Genomic DNA, 19,646 nt, shown 5'->3' with positions numbered 1-19,646 from the left:
TTTACATGCACGACAGAATTCCTTTTGTTGCGTGCAATGGCTAATGGCAGAAGAGTTCATCCTGTGGGTGCTGGCCAGGGAATTCTAACAAGACCATTCCATTGCTCAACAGTTGCACTACACCACCGGTATCATTCATCCAGGCTACGGTGTCACCAAAAACACTTGGATAAACGAGAAACGAATAACATAGACCCGACGAGCAATACCATGTAAGCTATTACAATGGCCTCATGCTCTTACAAGCCAGAGCATAAATATCAATACATCGATCGACTTACCATCTATTTTACTATAGGGATGGATTATGGATATAAGTTGGAGGTGAAAAGGTTAATAAGTCAGACCCCAAGATAGCTCGAATTGGTGGTACCACGATACAATCTTCTAATGACGAAAGACAGGTCATTTTTCTACATATAACTACAAATGCAGACCCAATACACAACTCCTGTTTATATAACGGGGATAGCGCAACTAGCCAACTACACTTCATTCAATCATCGGTTAGCAATCCTCAAGACCAAGAGGTGAGAAAGTACCTCAAAGCACATACAAAAAAAAAATTTAAAAAAAAATCATAAATACCATAGCATACATGAAACATCGCAAGGCAAGCAACAATGCAATATATGCAATCTATCAACATACACCATGCAAACAACCACATAATCATACTAGACAAGTATGTTGCATGCATAACCATTAGGTGTGTAGCCAGATTAGGTGTGTAGCCAGAGGCTGATCTGAGAGGTCTTATGACCACACAGCCATGGCGCAAAATAACCAGTTAAGGGCGTCAATAAAATTTGGCAAAACTCCACAGAAAGGGAAGAATGAATATCGAAGGAAAAAAAAATCTCAGCTCCATCACTGCCATAAGTTGTAGAGGATATTTAGTTTTGTACCAAGTACTTTTATGAATCTACACTACACATACCAACAAGTTGGACTATCAAACGATGTAAGTAATTCAATGTGTACAAAGTAACACACAACATCCATAGAGATATTCACCATGAGCAAACGAATACAGGCAGAGCAACTACTAATGTCCAGCATTAAAGTCTTGTAAGGGTTGTCATTGTCACGAGAAGAAGTACCAACACCAGAACGTAAAATTTACAGCTACACTATAAGTGGGTGTTTCCAGTTTTCGGGCATCGCTATGAGAAACATATTTTGCTAACACAGCCCATTTTATTCGGAAGATCTTGGATCTGTTCACAAAAAAAGCAAATGTAATTAAATTAGATATATCAAATAGGACTTAAGAGAAACTTAAAATGAGTAGTTGTCACAAATATCAATTATTCAAGTTAGACTTGTTCGTCTTCCCAAGAAAATACACTTGTATACATTGCTCTAACTGGACCAATATCAGATTACATGATTGATAAGTTTCTTTAACAAAGCAACTTATGCTGCCATCCGAAGTACCTCTAGATTTCTATGTAACACTTGCAACTGCAAATAACGAGAATATGACATTCCTTGGGTTTGCATGCAAATTTTTGATAATTACTAGTAATGGACATTTTTATTGATTAGAAGTATTAGATAATACATTTTGAAAATCCTTACAAGAATACTAAAAAGAATATTTGCATGCAGATAACTTGAACTATAATTGTATGTCTATTACAGGATTTATTCACAAGTTTATTCTCCTAAATTTTTTTGCACTCATCCAAAGTACTTCTGGACTTCTACCTAGCACTTACAACATGCAAAATTCCCATGAGACTAGACAGATGACCTCTTGACACGACAACAGACAGCTTTTGGTCCTCTAAAAAGCCATGATTCAAGACAGTTTTATTGACTAGTATAGTTGTACTACACAATACCTTACAGAAATATTTACGCTACAGCACGGGAGTATTGACATGAAGATATCATATCAATGGATCATGAAGATGCAATCCATGAGAAGATATTCATGAAGATGCTATATCCAAAATTATAAGCACATACCTATGAGCTCCCTGCAAAAATCCTAAGGATTAGGTGTCCGACCTTTGGAAGGTCCCTGCGTATTAAATTAGTTCAGTTAACTTACAAATTATAATGCTTTTCGAGTTTTGATGATTCAGCAAAAACAAAAGAGTCCTTACAATGGGCATCCAAACAGAGTCACTGTAAACCACTCTGGTTTATTTGACTTTTGCAAATTCACCCTGATCTAGATACCTAGCTTTCGCCGAGCGCATTGTCCTTGAGGAGAACATGACACCCACTGTTTATTGGCATGTTTCGGTTCTATTTACAGTTGATTTAATTAGTCACATCTCAAAGCAGATCCCAAAGTTATAGCATGAAATGGTTTTAGTTAGCCACAGCTTGCAAGCTAAAGTGTCATCATGACTTAATAACAGTACAAACCCCTACGATGGTTTACTCCTTGACTCAACCAAATACTACTTTCTTAACACAAAATACGAGGCCAGCGATCCCAGAGGCGATAACAGAGGCCCCTACGAACGCTTCCTTCCGTTGTTGAGCATACCTGTAAATTAAAAGAACCATAATCAGGATAACCAATGCACTTACATATTGTACAGAGCAAATAAGTTATAACTATAAGTACTTACATTTCCTCACGTTTTTTCATCTCTTGCATCCCAGCTTCTATTTGGTCTAGCTTATGGACATCCCGAAGCATGGATTCTATTACTCTATCCAGTTTCAAATGAGTGCATTGAGACATCTTCCCCTCCTGGATATGGTTCTTATATCCTGAAGCGTCAGCTGCTGCAACCTGATCTGATGAAGAATGCTGGAAAACATGAAAGGCAAAATTAAAGCAATCAGCACAAATTATTGTACTACATAGTATGGTTTTCTTTCTTCGGCTTGGATGGTAACTAAGAATCCTAGAATGTTTCTAGGAACACTTAACAATTATTGTACATATCATATTATTTATTAAATTGTGGATGTATCTAGACAAAACTGGGTCACTTATTTTGGGACGGAGAGAGTGTAACATTTAGTACTAAGAGATCTTTCTACATTGACAAAAAGAAATATTCCCTGATATAGGAAAGGGTGTAGTAAACTGATAGCATAATTTCCACACCAAACCTGGCTACCAATCCATTTTAAGGAACCCATATCCGATACTAAAGAATCGGACTGATAAGGATGTCTGATTCCAAAGTTTTACACCCGATACGGTGTAGAATACAGTATGGAAAATAGCATATATATATATATGAATTATCTGAAAATTAGTTAGAATAATCTGAATGTTTCAAACCAGATTATCCGATTTTCGAGTCAAAAGATAAAGTCAATCTGGCACGGTTAGTTATTGTTGATTTACCAAGTTCATTCCATAAGCAAGTAAGAAAAAAAGCACTTCCAAATTGATCTCATCCTTTATAATATAAGATTTTTTTTCTTTGTTCAGTAATAACTTAATCTTGGAATAAAACAATTGTTATAGTAATTAAATTAATAAATGAAAAGATTTAGGCATTAGTTAATGAAAAGATTTAGCATTAGTTTATGAGGAATTCTCTATGGATATGTATTATAGGAAGGAATAATTCCAATTTTTTTTGGATTGCACTCCATATCTTTTGCCCTACTCTTCTTTCCCTGTGTAGGGGGTATTTAAAAAAGGATAAAGGGTTAATTCGTTCTTTCTAGCCACTAAGAGATCTTTCTACATCGACAAAAAAAATTATTCCCTTATCTTTACTACTAGTATTAGTTTCCTAGCGGTGGTGTCCGTACGTTAAAAACCAATCGTACGTCAAAAAGCCCGGTGACGACCGTATGTCCCGCGTGAGGAAAAATCAGCCGCGCACAAAAAAAACGGTTCGCAAAAATCGATAGTGCAAGAGAGAATCGTTCCATCCCCTCGGGATTTTCTCTAGCCACCGGTGGCACGGATAGGAGTGCCGCTTTGGGCAGCTGCTTCCAAGTCGCAAGGCGCCGCCACGCCAGGAGGTCTCCCGTAGGAGGGCTTCGGCTGCTGCGTGTGACGGCGTGAGGGGGGCGCCGGAGAGGTTTGTCGATGGGCGTAGCGTCTGCTGCGGACGAGGCCATCTCCACCACGCCGCGTGGGAGCGTGTCTAGGTGTGTCCTGCTCCAAATTGAGCTGCTCCTTCGTCTCGTTCAAGCTGCGCCATATCCTGGTGGCAAATTTCTCCTCATGCGCTCTGCTCCGACCTGCTGTGGCGTGATGTGTTTCTCACTTTCTCGAGTAGTTCGGTACTCCACCGCACAGAATCTGCTCGGCATAATGCCGCACATGAGCCATGGCACATCCCAGTGGCGGAGCCAGAACTGCAAACTTGTGTAGTCAGTTTAAAATTGTGTTGTCAAATACATGTATTTTTATAAAAAAATTAGTATTTTTCGTTCTATTTCTGCTTGTATACCTCAAATACTGTGTAGTCAGCTGACTACACAGCTTATACATGGCTCCGCCACTGGCACATCCGCTACTGAAGTCCACCTATGTGCTCGCCTGCTCCTCCTAGCTGTGTATTCCTCTCCTTCCCGAGTACTCCTCCTCTCCAACTGGTGGTCATCCACTGCTGGCTTCTTGATCCTCTATGCTGATACTACCTCCGTTTCAAGGAATAAGACATCCTCGTTTTACGAGCTTTTTGTTTGACCAAAATTACTTCAAACAGATAAAGATTGTTTGTATGAAATTAGTACCATTAAACAGTTCTCTTCAATACGAATTCAACTGTACTAATTCCATATAATATAATTAAGATTTTGTTGCTCAATTTTTATGGTCAGAATTCGTCTTGGAATACGTGTGCGCCTTATTCCTTGAAACGGAGGTAGTATAAGTGAAGATACCGATACATATGGTAGGCAACTATCGACTATGCATATGCATAGTGAGCGCTGGTCTCTTACTGATATCGTAGATACAATGTTCAGTAAGAAAAGAACAAGAAAATATAATTCTCCTACAGCACGCTCAAAAGCAGCAGTAGCAGTCAAAACTTTCAGGCCACATGTGTTCTCTAAAGTGTGAAACGATGGTTTCAGTAGCAGCCAACATTCAGCTATATGCTCCTATGCGCTATTTTTTCCAGGCGATGGTTTCTCTGAAGCTTTTGGCAGCCGGAGACTATGATTGTGCTCAAGATGAACAGCAGTTTGCTACCATAACGATGACGGGAACACATGGTAATGAGATGCTCGATCTTACGCCGCACACCATACCCACCATCGACCATCGCGTCATGCGCAACATCGAGGGGTGGCTCTCCGATGTGGTGGAACTGGGTATGCATTCGGTTGGAGAAACGACGGTCCGTTGAGGCGAAAGGGAGACATGAAAAAAAGAACTGGGGATGCATTCTGTAGAAAATGTAATCCGTGGAGGCAGAGGCAAGACATGAGGGAAGAAATAGAGCGAGGTGTTTCATAGCAAGAGCAAACTAGATATTTATGTGCATTTTCTGTTTACACGTAAGATCTGCATGGCGAGAATTTTTTAATGACTCGTGGCAACGCACAAACATTCAGCTAATATAGGTAAGGGTGTAAACTGATAGGATAATTTCCGCACCAAACCCGGCTACCAATCCACTTTAAAGAATCCATATCCAATACTAAAGAATCAGACTGATAAGGATGTCTGATTCCAAAGTTTTACCCCAGATACGGTGTAGGATACGGTATGGCAAATAGCATATAGATATGAATTATCTGAAAATTAGTTAGAATTTTATCCGATTTTCGAGTCAAAAGACAATGTCAATCTGGCACGGTTAGTTATTGTTGATTTACCAAGTTCATTGGTAAGCAAGTCTAGCTCAGAATTCAACAACGGGAAGACTAATAGTTCAACTATTCAATTTAATATTCATGTCTCTCTTTTCTTAACCAATTGACCCTTGCAAGACTGAAAGTTTGAATCGCACTTAAGGTTTGCTAGCCACATGAGTGTTTATCCAACTATTTTTTTTTACGGTCTGAGCCTAACCATTTCTGATTCAAATCTGAGATCCAATATTACCCACATGAGTGCTATCAGGAAGACCGCTTCAAACATGATTTCTTGTGCTCGAGATTTACTCATCCCAATCCCAATCAAAGATGCTGTTCATTTTTTTTAGGGTAAAAGATGGTGCTCACCAAATAAAAATTTCAAAAGAATATGGTCATCAAGTGTAATGAACAAAATTAGCAATTCTTATGCTGCAGTTATCTAAAAACGTTAAGTTAAGAAGACGAGGAGGACACCAGTGCCCTGCCCATCCCTAATTTTTTTAACAGAAGCTGGCATCAAACTATGAAGTTAAGATCCCTCCCATGACAGTTTGATATTCATGGAAATAACACGAATTTATAACTTGCCTAAATCTCGTAGCATTTTCTAATCTATTTGATGGTCGCCAATTAAAAGGAGACATTTTCGTAATTTTTGTGATAGTGCTTGTGGGTGCTGAGGCCGCTATTGGAGAATCCATTCTTTCTTCCATTCATGAAATAGGAAATCAACTCGTATCAATCAATCTAATTTATTGAATAATAAGACTACGGAGTAATTTGACTTGTTAGTAATTAGACATGCTTACAGCTTTGGGTTTGGATTGACGAGGGAATGGATGGGATTAGACACATCAAAACAAACAAACAAAAACATGACTTTTATCTCTTGTACCTCTCCCGAAAATCTCGAAGGTAGGTCACTGCACACATGCATACTTATCTTTAATTAAAACCAGCGTTGATTAATTGTGTCCAGTGTGCCGTTCCACCGACCTCTTACGAGATGGTTTTGGCACGAAGGCCCAGGGAGGGCTTCAATTTCGGCAAAGGAGAAGCCGCAGAGGGGGATTTTGAAGTGCAAAACAAGGCAGCGAGGCAAGGAAGATATCGGCGATATTCAGATTTAGTGAGCAGGGACGGAGAGGGATATGTCTCTCCTCGATGCGAAGAATCTAGTGTTGCGAGGAGACAGAGATCGAGAAGATACAGAGAATGATTACCTCGATCGGTGTAGCCCTCCCGAAGCTATCGGAGCTGAAGAAGCGGGGAGTCCGCCCCAGCGACCGGGGCAAGAACCCCGGCCGCTCCTCAAGTACCCGCGAAATCGACCGGCCGAACGAGCGGCCGGCGGATCGGAGTACCGTCGACGACATGGTTCACAGTTGGGGATCTTTTTGGGCGTGGAGGGGGGGATTGGAGACAGATCTGACTGCGGGGCCTAATAAGGGGCCAGCAAGCCAGAACCCAATGCAAATCGTATTCCGACCCTACGTCAACCTTCTCGGGCCTGGCCCAATAGCCACAGCCTCCCGAAACTTAACTGTTTCGGATATTCCGGTTTCAGGAACTTTCTACAACTTTCTGGTTAGCCTGACTCAGCATCCGGGTGCTAGATTGCCAAATCCAACATCCGAGTGCTTCTTGGTTCGGCCCAGCATCCGAGTGCTGCATTGTTCGGTCCAACATCTTAGTGTTCTTTTTGTCCGACCCAGCATTCGATCGGCAGACTGGTTCACACAGCTCACGTGCATACAAGAAAAAAAAAGTCAAAAAAATGGATAAAGAAACCGGACGTGAGTTGTACCAACCCCGACGGCAGGACCGCACCAAAACCACCCTCTCTCACACCATCCCTCTTGCCCCCAGATTATTCTTCTACAAGAAGCACCCCATCTCTTCTTCCTCCTCCAGACCTCCTTCCTCATCCAGATCTCCATGGATCCCGGTAGTTTACAGAAACTGCAACTCCAAGACAATCTCTCCTGCATAAAAAGGAACCCCCACAAGGTAATCATTGTGCTCCTCCTATCTATTTCACCAGCAGAACACGTCACAAAAACCCTCCACCCCTCCAGCTCTCCAGAGAAAAGAACATGCTTTGATAAACACCTGCAGAGATATGGCTAGGAAAATCAACATACAAACTTGGTTCTGTTCTACCTAGAACTTGTGGGTATTTCTTCTGTAAATAGTACTGCCCCTGATCCCAACAAATCTCCAGATCAACATAAGCAAGTTGATGGATAGGAAAGTAGTTGGGGGAATATGGACAATGTAAATGACATGACTTAGAGAGGTGACCACCTATTTTACTTTTCCATGTTATGTAGAGGCTGGTTTAAAACTAGAAGCAACATGCACTACAACCAGCTGGAGCATTAATGGCGGTACAGGGCTGACTTTTTATAGAAATCCGTCAGCAAATGTCTTTTTCTTTGATGGTATCGTGTTTACGCTTCACATGTGGTGCTTTGGGCCGCTTAGCCCAGAAAAATCGTGACGGGCGAGCTCTAAACGTTAACGATTGTCCAGAAATGAGCGTCGCGGGGGGTGGGCGGCCCGAACTACGGACTCGGGGAGGGGGCGTCACAAGATCTAGGCATCGGACCGCTGGACACACCTGACCCATCCTCTGCACGCTTTTGTTCATGTACTTTTCTTTCTGCCTGCACAAGAGTCCAAGGCCTACAACACTGGGACATTGTAAGGGGACACAGCCACTGTCTGCACACATGTACCCGACCTGCAGCACTCGGGCACGCATGCTAGGTACCGACACGACCCTCCTGCGTGGGGCCGCCCATTTCGACAGCCTCCCAACATGCGAAGTGGAAAAGACCTGTCAGTATGACCAACATGGGCTCCACATGTAAGTTGACATGCCAAAAAAAATGCGCACGTGCGATCACAAGTGTCTGTCTGCCGTCAATTCTGGACGCCTGGCCCCGCATGTGATGACGGTCGACGAGGCTTGATGAAGTGTCTTGATTACTTATTGAACACTTCTATTCCTTTCATATCTTTTGAATACATTTCATTCAAATTGTGAACACATTTAGGAATACTACACTTCCATATATATATATATTATATCACCAAAATTAATTTTACTCCATTTCAACTCTTTATTGCAGGATGGATGCGTCAAGGCATCAAAAACCTTCTCCTATTCTTCATTTGCAATCAGAGTCCACTAGAGCACGACACGTCGCAGATTCAAATTCAAACACTTGTCTCGGGAAAAGAAAAGTATTAGAGGGGGGCTTGTGAAAAAGGGTGCCAACCACTCCAGGCAAGAGATCACGTTTCTCAGAGGTCATAAGGAGTGTAGAGGGTGGCGAAAAGGACACACACGCGCGGAGGGACGCCACCACATCCACCCAGTTTTGAGCGGGAAGAGGAGGAAGAGTCCATATCGGATCGAGATTTGGAGCGGTGAAGGGCATCGCCATCAACATCCAGCAACAGAAATCTTCCTCTTGATCCTTGCTTCGCCCGCATCTACATCAACACCTAAAGTAGATCGTTGCAAGTTTGTACTCTTCCCTCTAATCCTTGTTGTTGAACCGTGCGCCACTCGTGTAAAGCAACAGTTGAAGCTCGAACTCGATTTCTCCTCATCCTTTTGCTAAGTGCTTGTTGATCCGTTGTGGACCATGAACCTGAGTTACAAGTGATTGAGTTGTGAGCCTGTTTTCTCTCTTATTCTCCTTGCTTGTGTCACCACCTTGTGAAAAGTGATCCATGTTGTGTTACGATATAGAGAATTTCCCTTCTTAAACAAACCCTAAAACCTTGCTAACTAGGATGTTTGAACATGTTTGAACGGTAGCTTAATCCCTGAGGAGAACCACGACAATACCTAAACCCTACTAAATTGTTGTGATCAATTTTGGCGCCGTTGCCGGGGATTGACTTCTGTTTCAAGCATAAGTAGAGCAGATCTAGTGCTAACCCTTGTTAGTTGTGTTGATTCGTTGTGTTCCATCAGTTCTGTTGGTAATTTCAACTAACCCATAACGAGTTCCTGGATTAGTTTGTGGTTTTGGATGTGATGTGCAGGAACAATGGATGGGTGAGAAAGAAAACAGAGAAGCAGACGATTCGTTGTTGTTTGATCCTGAAATTGAGAGAACTCTCCTAAGAAGAAGAAGAGAACCAAGACTCGCATCGGTAGAATCTATTGCCAAGATGAGAGACCGTGTGTTGTTTAGAGATTTGTGGATTCCTAAGGGACAGTCCATTTCTTCAGGAATTGTTGCCCCTGTGGTCCAGGCCAACAACTTTGAGTTGAAACTTGCACTGATAAATATGGTTCAACATCGTCAGTTTGGGGGCTCCGCAGTAGAAGATCCTCATGAGCATATTATTACCTTCTTGGAATATTGCAATACATCCAAGCAAAATGGAGTGTCTCCTGATGTTATCAAGCTATCTCTGTTTCCATTTTCTCTGAGAGATGGTGCAAGGATATGGTTGCACTCATTGCCTCCTACCTTGATAGATACTTGGGAGCATTTACTGCAGGCATTCTTGGAGAGATATCCCCCCCCCCCCACAAAGGCAGTAGAATATAGGGACAAGATAACTAGATTTGCCCAATTTGATGGAGAAAGTATGTATGATGCCTGCCAGAGATACAACACCATGATTAGAATATGTCCACATCATGGATTGGAGAGCTGGTTAGTCTTGCAGACGTTATACAAAGGATTGAATCATCAGACTAGGGCCTATGTTGACTCAGCAGCCGGAGGTGGGATAATGAACAAAACACGGGATGAAGCTTTTGCACTAATTGAAAGTATGGCATCACATCATTTTCAGTGGTCAAGTGAGAGAGCAGTAGTGCCAAAATCTCTTGGAATTCATGTTATTTCATCAATGGACGTAGTGATAGCCCAGGTTGAAATCATGAATAGGCAGATGGCCAGTATCCTCTCTGAAAGATCTTCAGTATTATTGGCTTCAGTGCAAATGATCAAACCAGCTTGTGATGTGTGTGGTTCACCAGGTCATATGAATGGGGAATGCACATATTATGCAGCAGTGGGACCCTCAGTTTCTGAAGTGAATTATGCTCAAGGGCAAGGTCCATTTTCTCAGTCCTATAATCCCTCATGGAAGCATCATCCAAACCTATCATACAAGCAGTCACCTAGTTCTTATGTTCACCATTTAGGACAGTCAAGTGTTGGGTCCAAAACCAGCTACCAATCACCAACATCCCATACCCAATAACCTGCTATGCATTTTCAGAAGCAAGTTGATGCTTAGTCCTCAACTAGTTCTAGACTCGAAGAAGCAACTATTCAGTTGACAGAAATGCTAGCCAAGATGAACTCAGAGGTGAATGGAATTAAAGATTCAATGAAGAAATTAGATCATAAATTGGATGCTGTAGCAAGCAAGGTTTCAGAAAAATGGTGATGGTAGATTTCCTGCTCAACCTGAGCACCCAAAAGCACAATGTGGAGCTAGCTCCACTTGTGCAGCTACTACCAAAGCTGGCACAAGCACTTCTCCCATCCTACCAACACGTGTTTCTTATGTTCCACCACATGTTAGAGGAAAAAAGAAATATATTACAAAGTAAACAATGGAAGGAATTGATACAGAAAAGGAAAAGGAGGAAGTGGCAAATAAGGGAAGACTACTAGAGAAAATTAGTAATCCAGCAAGAACCATTCACAGAGCGATTGGAAAGGAGTAAGGATGAAAAACAATATGCCAAGTTCTTAGAAGTCATGAAAGAAGTTCAGATTACTATTCCCATCCTGGACGCAGTAATGCATATTCCAATGTATGCCAATTCTTTAAAGAACTTTTAACTAAGAAGAGATCAATAGAGGAACAAAAAAAAATTCATTCTATCAAAAGAATGCACTGCAATTATTCAGAAATCTCTGCCAGCAAAGCTTGATGATCCAGTGTCAATGTGTTGCCCTCATTGGCCAGTAAAGAATTGCAGATGGGGAATTTGCAAGCCACTCCTATCACTTTACAGCTGGCTGACAGATCCTTGAGGAAGCCTGAGGGAATTCTAATGGATGTGCCTGTTATGGTAGGAAACTTTACTTATCCAGTTGATTTTATAATTCTGGACATGAGTGACAAGAGTGAAGCAATAATATTGGGGAGGCCATTCCTAGCAACAGCTGGTGCATTAATTGATGTGCAAGGTGCCAAGCTAACTCTGAAATTTGGGAAGCACGAAGTGGTATTTGACATGAAACATGCAACCCATATTCCCCCTGTGGTTACTGACTGCATGAAAATTGATTCCATTTCTTCCTGTGTAAGTGACTGCTGGCGTGTAGTTGACGTGGGAGTTAGAAATCTTTGTGGTGTAACTTTTCTTCGTTCCCCAGCAACGGCGCCAGAAAACAGTCTTGATGCGCGTGAGACACACGTCCGTTGGGAACCCCAAGAGGAAGGTGTGATGTGCACAGCAGTAAGTTTTCCCTCAGAAAGAAACCAAGGTTTATCAAACCAGTAGGAGCCAAAGAAGCACGTTGAAGGTTGTTGGTGACGGAGTGTAGTGCGGCGCAACACCAGGGATTCCGGCGCCAACGTGGAACCTGCACAACACAACCAAAGTACTTTGCCCCAACGTAACAGTGAGGTTGTCAATCTCACCGGCTTGCTGTGAACAAAGGATTAACCGTATTATGTGGAAGATGATTGTTTGCAAAGAACAGTAAAGAACAAGTATTGCAGTAGATTGTATTTCAGATGTAAAGAATAGACCGGGGTCCACAGTTCACTAGTGGTGTCTCTCCCATAAGATAAATAGCATGTTGGGTGAACGAATTACAGTTGGGAAATTGACAAATAAAGAAGGCATAACAATGCACATACATATATCATGATGAGTACTATGAGATTTAATCAGGGCATTACGACAAAGTACATAGACCGCCATCTAGCATGCATCTATGCCTAAAAAGTCCACTTTCAGGTTATCATCCGAACCCCTTCCGGTATTAAGTTGCAAGCAACAGACAATTGCATTAAGTATGATGCGTAATGTAATCAACACAAATATCCTTAGACATAGCATCAATGTTTTATCCCTAGTGGCAACAGCACATCCACAACCTTAGAACTTTCATCACGTCCCGATTTAATGGAGGCATGAACCCACTATCGAGCATAAATACTCCCTCTTGGAGTCACAAGTATCAACTTGGCCAGAGCCTCTACTAGCAACGGAGAGCATGCAAGAACATAAACAACTCATATATGATAGATTGATAATCAACTTGACATAGTATTCAATATCCATCGGATCCCAACAAACACAACATGTAGGATTACAAATAAACGATCTTGATCATGATAGGCAGCTCACAAGATCGAACATGATAGCACAATGAGGAGAAGACGACCATCTAGCTACTGCTATGGACCCATGGTCCAGGGGTGAACTACTCACACATCGATCCGGAGGCGATCATGGCGATGAAGAGACCTCCGGGAGATGATTCCCCTCTCCGGCAGGGTGCCGGAGGCGATCTCCTGAATCCCCCGAGATGGGATAGGCGGCGGCTGCGTCTCTAGAAGGTTTTCCGTATCGTGGCTCTCGGTACTGGGGGTTTCGCGACGAAGACTATATGTATGCGAAAGGGTAGGTCAGGGGGCGTCACGAGGGACCCACACAACAGGCCGGCGCGGCCAGGGCTTGGGCCGCGCCGCCCTAGCGTGTGGCCACCTCGTGGCCCCACTTCGTATCTCCTCCGGACTTCTGGAAGCTTCGTGGAAAAATAGGCCCCTGGGCGTTGATTCCGTCCAATTCCGAGAATATTTCCTTACTAGGATTTCTGAAACCAAAAACAGCAGAAAACAACAACTGGCTCTTCGGCATCTCGTCAATAGGTTAGTGCCGGAAAATGCATAATAACGACATATAATGTGTATAAAACATGTGAGTATCATCATAAAAGTAGCATGGAACATAAGAAATTATAGATACGTTTGAGACGTAGGAGTGACTTGCATCCAAATGTTAATGTTGAACCAGTCATGAATCATTCAGAGAGCATTTACCTGATGAGTATCATTTTGATGTGTATCAAATTGCTGATAATAATAAATACTTGGAGAAGTTAACACCAGCTACTAGGAATACAATGGAACTAAAATAGTCTAAAGCTTCATCTTTAGTTCGCAACAAATAAACATAGCAAAATCTAGTTGCATCATCAATCAACGTCATGAAATATCTCTTTCCATCTTTTGTCAACACACCATTCATCTCGCATAGATCAGAATGTATGAGTTCTAGAGGTGCCAAGTTTCTCTCCTCGGACGCCTTGTGAGGCTTCCGAGGTTGCTTTGATTGCACACAACTATGGTACTTAGAACCTTTGGCAATGGTGAAATTCGAAATTAAACTCAAACTGGATAGCCGAGACAATAAACCAAAATTAATGTGACATAAACGAGAATGCCAAACACTGGTATCATCACTAACATTACCACAAATATGGTTCATAGACTTATTACTGAAATCAGAAAGCGAAAAGCAGAACAAGCCTCGGCACTCATAGCCTTTACCAATAAATTATCCAAACTTGGAAACAACTACTTTATTCGACTCTAAAACAAGCTTAAACCCATATCTGCATAGAAGGGAGCCGCTAACGAGATTCTTGTTCATAGTAGGGACATATTGCACGTTCCTCAGCTGCACGATCTTCCCCGAAGTGAACTTCAGATCTACCGTGCCAACACCACGAACAGAAGCATGTGACCCATTCCCCATCAAGACGGAAGAATCCCGGGCGATCTGGTAAGAAGTAACATGGATATGTCAGCACACACATGAACATTTGCACCCGTATCAATCCACCAACATGGATATTGAAATACCGAAAGAACAGTAGCCTCTGCACAAGTAAAGTAGCTCAGATCTGCCTTGTTTATCATCTTCTTCTTCTTGAAGGTTGTAGTCTTCATAGGCTTATTGAAGGAGGGCTTGTTATTCCCTTTGTTCTTGCTGTAGGGTTTCTTCTGCAGCATGTTGGCTAGACTAACCCTCTCCTTTCTCAGTAGTATCCTTAGCCCGAGCTTTCTCTTTGAACATCAAGAGATGCTATCATATTTTCAACTGATATCTCCCGTCTCTTGTGTTTGAGAGTTGTGGCAAAGTTCCTCCATGAAGGGCGCAACTTAGCGATAATGCATCCAGCCACAAACTTGTCAGGTAAGTCAAAGTTAAGGAGTTCAAGCTCTTTCGCAATGCACTGTATCTCATGAGCTTGATCGACTACAGAACGGTTGTTCACCATCCTGATGTCATGGAAGCTCTCCATGATGTACAGTTCACTGCATGCATCGGTTGCACCAAATTTAGCATTCAGTGCATCCCAGAGCTCTTTACTGTCTGTTATGTGCATATACACATCACACAGACGATCAACAAGAATACTCAGAACACATCCGACGAAGAAAGTATTGTGTACCTTGAACTTTTTCTGATCTTGGTCAGATATAGTTCCTTCAGGTAAGCCATTACTAACTTCGAACACTTTCAGATGAGTAAACCAGAGCGTGGCCTTATTCTGCCACCTCTTTAAGTGCACACCGGTAAACTTATCCAGCCTCAGTGCATCAGCAAAACCAGCCATTGTTAACTCAGGAAATTTCCTACAATTAGGTTTTTGGATTGTTGGATAATTAGACACAATTTCCATGATTAATTCCAGAATATTAAGCATGACGACAGTAACTACTAACATGTGAAACTCGAACATACTAGATGCATTAATCAACATGAATAGTAGCAGGGCAAACGGCACAACATCCATCGCTAAACAGACCGAGATATGTCACACGTATCGATCTGGTGGAGGTGACGGTGTTGATGTAGCAGATGACATCGCAGTAGTAACGTTGTTGATGACAACCGGAACGACGGGTCGAAGTAGACGTCATTGAAGATGACGGTAGGCAGCACCGCCCGACTTGGATGGAAGGCGACCCGTGATGAAGAACTTGAGCAGTCGCGCAGAGCGCTTCCCAAAAACCTAATTCTCCCTCTCCCGTACAGGATCGCAAGGGCGGGCGGTTCCGGAGACCTGCTCTCCCGTTCGCCGATGCACGCCGACGGGTGGGATGGAGTAGGCTACGATGGAGGCGCAAGTAGAGAGAGGTGGAAACCCTAACTCGTGTATTGGATGTGTTTCTACTGTAGCTGGGAAAGAGATTATATAGGCTCAGGAAACCCTAGGCAATGTGGGCCACGCCTGTTGTGGGTATACTTCATGGGTGTACCATCGACAGTGCCTAGATCCGGCAAGCCCGGGTGGCCCACAGACGGTGATGAGGCATGTGGCCCATCGGGCGGCCCAGTTGCTGTTGATCATGAAGGAAGAAGTCCAGCCCAGGATCAGCAGGCCGGATCCGTACCGACATAGGAGTAACCCGGATCCATGGAGGTCCACGAGGAACCCGGATCCAGTACGACGTGTATGGGAGGCGGATCCGTGGCGTGCACGGCAAGATATTGTACCGTAGCTAGGCTATCTGTAATCCGGCTAGGACTCTCCATGTAAACCCTAGATCCGTGCGCCTTTATAAGCCGGATCCCGGGAGCCCTAGAGGCACAACCACAACTCATTGTAACAACGCGAAAGCGCCCCGGATAATTCCGGACAAGCAGCGGTAGGCCCTGTCATCGTGCGGGTGTTCGAAGCTGGGTAACTCGCGTACCACCGTCCCGTGTGCACTCCGCCCTATGGCCCCTACTTCTTCTCCCCCTCGTGAGGATCCCTCCTCCGAGGTACCGTCGATTAGGCAACGACAGTTGGCCCCCACCGTGGGGCCTGTGGCGTCTGGAGGCCGGAACCGGGAGGGTTCCGCCATGGGAAGCTACGACGACACCATCGCTGTGGGGCGCGTCCTTTACGCCGGGAATCTGCCGATCGTCCCTCCGGATGAGTGCTGGATTCCGGCTAGGACAAACCCCGTCAAGCTCTCCATCGTCCCTATAGGCGGCATACACATCTTCATCGGGGAAACCGTCGATTCCGACGGAAACCCACTGGTAAGTAACGCAGACGCGACCGCCGCAGAGCTGGACGCTGTCGCGAAGATCCGATCTGAGATGCAGGAGCTCCCCAAGGAAGATTCCGCCTTAGATCTGGAAATTTCAAAGCCCACCCAATCCGCCCCTGAGCAGGAAACAACGGTGGAAGACCAATGCAGATCCGCCTGGGTCTCCCAGGTGTTAGAAACGAGGTGCCACTTCGTACACTTCTTGGCCCATACCGCCGGAACCGCCCCTCAAGAAGCCGGAGCTGGTCCTGAGCAGGTAGAGGCACCGGAAAACGGCGCAGATCCGGATCAGGCTCAGCCTGTCGGAAAAAGCGAAGCTCCGGTTGAAGAGTCGATTTTGGGCAATCTGAGCCCAATTTCCGGAGATACCTCCTCCATGGAGTCTGATGACTTCGTTCGCAAGATAAGGGAATACGGATACAGTGATCAGCCCGAAGTCGACTCCGCCCAGCCTAAGCAAGTTCTCGCAACGATAGCGGCGCAGGGACAAAGCTGGATACGAAGAGCCAACCAGCCAATCTGACCCTCAACCATCCCAACAAGGATCTCCAATGTCTCGGGTGCGACCCCACGGGGATCCTTCCTCGGAGGAAATCACGTCAGCGAGAGGAGGTGGCCGCGCGTGCAGTTCTTAACACACCTATAACCCCGGGCGACGCCGCAGATCTGGAGGCTCTAGAGACCGCCAGAAAGGAAATGCTGGCTATAGCCAAGAGATTCGCCCATACCGAAGCTGCGTTAAAGGTAGGAAGGGCAGATCATGCAGCCTGGCTGGAGAACTTCGACAGACAGGACCGCGAGATCACTGCCACACTCGAGCAGGTCAAGAACATGAGGGCTGAGTGGGAAGGAAAGATGACCTATGCGCAGGCGGAGGCCGATCGTATTGTTAGAGAAGCAATTCCGCCTCGCAGGATACCCTTCAATACGCCCGCAGATCACCGGCAATGGAAACTCCAAAGGACAACATGCGAAAGCAGCGGAATGGCTGCAGAAGAAGGACGAAGAAGTTGACATCAACTATCTCCGCACACTTGTCGCTTCAGCAATGCGAGCGTGAGCAAAGGCGAATACTTCGCGCGTAGGTTGGAATCCAATCCGGATAACTGTGTATCTACCGCGCAGAAGGACGATGAATCGCACACCGGATCCTCGGAGCGCAGAAAAAGGGCCAGGGAGCACCCAAATCCGATCCCCGTTCCGTCACAGACGCCTCCGTCGGATCCAAGAAAGGGAAAGGATGCGATGTACTCCGGAAGAGACAAATACCGCAACCCCTCTCCTCCGCCCAACGGTTACCCGCGACCCCCTCGCCGCCGTAGTCCAGCCGGAAACACCAGGCCCATAGGGCATGGTGCGCTTGTTATCCGCGACAACGTGCTGCCAAGAAACAGAAACAGGGAGCGCTCGCCGGAACCTCGCCGGAATCAGAACAATGTTCATGAGCCCGAGCCCAGGAGGAGTCGGAATGAAGACCGCGGTCCAGAGCCTCGCCGGAACCGTGATCCAGAACCTCGTCGGAGCCGCGACCCAGAACCTCGCCCGAGCCGGGACCCAGAGCCTCGTCGGAGCCGTGACCCGGAGCCTCGCCGGAACGACCAGGGCAGCCAGCGCCAAGGCGAAGGCAGCCACAGGAGCCGGAGTCGGCACCGGGGAAGGCCGAGGAGATTCAGATGGTGGAAGCAAGAAGTCAGACCGCCCACCTCGCAGGTCTCCCTCACCACCACCTAGCGGTGGCGGCGGAGGTGGAGGCGGAGGCAATGGCCGGAGATCTCGCTCTCGCTCAAAGTCTCCTCGCCACGGCTCGCGCGACGCGCGGGACCGCCTTAACTAGTACGTAACCGACTACATTGGCCCGAAGTGCTTTGGCAGGATGATTCGAGAGGAACCAAAGCCAAGGATGAACCTCAAGCTACCCGGAAATCTGAAGCATTATGATGGCACCGAAAGGCCGGATACCTGGATCGAGGATTACTACAATGCTGTAACCTTCGCTGGAGGAACCCCTAACATCGCCTGCCGCATGCTCCAGTTGTACCTTGTAGGTCCAGCCCGGATCTGGCTCAGCGACCTCGAGAAGAACTCCATCTTTTGCTGGTTCGACCTGAAGAACGCTTTTGAGAAACACTTCAGGGGTACCTACAAGAGACCTGCCACAACAAGCGACCTACAGGCTTGCATCCAGAAGAAGGGCGAAACATCGAGGAATTTCCTCACCCGATGGTTGGCATGCAGAAACGAGTGCGAGAACGTTGACAACCGCACAGCAATGCACGCCTTCATTGGGGGCTTGCAGCGAGGAGGATTGCTGCGACACAAGCTAACCTGCTTGGTCAATGCAAATAAACTGACGTTGGATGACATGATCACCATCGCTAGCGATCACACTGCCGCCGATGACGACGCAGGCGGTGATCTCGCAGCTTCTGGCCTCCCCTGCATCAACAAAAGAAGAACCGTGACAACGGCGGCAGCAGCAGCCATAAGCGCAAGAACCCAGATGACCAGAAGAGTGGCGGATCCGAGATGGTCGCCATGGCGTTTCAACGCGGAGGTCCAGGAGGCGGAAGAGAACGCGGACGCGGAGGCGGAGCCGGCAGGGGTCAGCAGCATACCTCCGAGGTCACTGCTGCCGGATCCCGCGCCCCGCAAACCTATGAGGAATACAGAGACATGCCCTGCCTGGCCCATACGGATCCGGTTACAGGGAAGTCCACTCATACCAACCGCAACTGCAAGTGGGTCAATGATCTAAAGAACGACCCGGAGGCCGGATACAAGCGCGCCCGGAAGCACCGCCCTCGCGGAAAAGGTGGCAAGGGCAAGAA

At 45.4% G+C, this 19,646-nt stretch overlaps 1 protein-coding gene across 1 annotated transcript; it reads right to left on the bottom strand.

Moving 5' to 3' along the window:
• Positions 1-882: 882 nt before the first annotated feature.
• On the bottom strand, positions 883-7,130 carry LOC127299785 (uncharacterized). Its single transcript, XM_071819951.1, has 5 exons — positions 6,978-7,130; positions 2,595-2,779; positions 2,118-2,509; positions 1,978-2,032; positions 883-1,220 (listed from the first exon to the last, which is right to left on the bottom strand). Exons 1-3 carry the CDS (start codon positions 7,128-7,130, stop codon positions 2,410-2,412), a joined length of 438 nt encoding a protein of 145 aa, XP_071676052.1. The 3' UTR covers positions 883-1,220; positions 1,978-2,032; positions 2,118-2,409.
• Between the last annotated feature and the right edge of the window lie 12,516 nt (positions 7,131-19,646).

Source organism: Lolium perenne, chromosome 5 (assembly GCF_019359855.2).
Source record: "Lolium perenne isolate Kyuss_39 chromosome 5, Kyuss_2.0, whole genome shotgun sequence".
Taxonomy (NCBI): domain Eukaryota; kingdom Viridiplantae; phylum Streptophyta; class Magnoliopsida; order Poales; family Poaceae; genus Lolium; species Lolium perenne.
The sequence above is the reverse complement of the archived record's forward strand: the minus strand, read 5'-3'. Positions and strand labels throughout refer to the sequence as shown.

Bases quoted from the DNA above. Each gene is read 5' to 3' on its own strand.
- LOC127299785 (XM_071819951.1), bottom strand. From the start codon at position 7,130: ATGTCGTCGACGGTACTCCGATCCGCCGGCCGCTCGTTCGGCCGGTCG. The intron at 2,780-6,977 runs GTAATCATTCTC...CATGTTTTCCAG, and splicing joins GGAGGGCTACACCGATCGAG to CATTCTTCATCAGATCAGGT. The intron at 2,510-2,594 runs GTAAGTACTTAT...TTTAATTTACAG, and splicing joins ATGAAAAAACGTGAGGAAAT to GTATGCTCAACAACGGAAGG.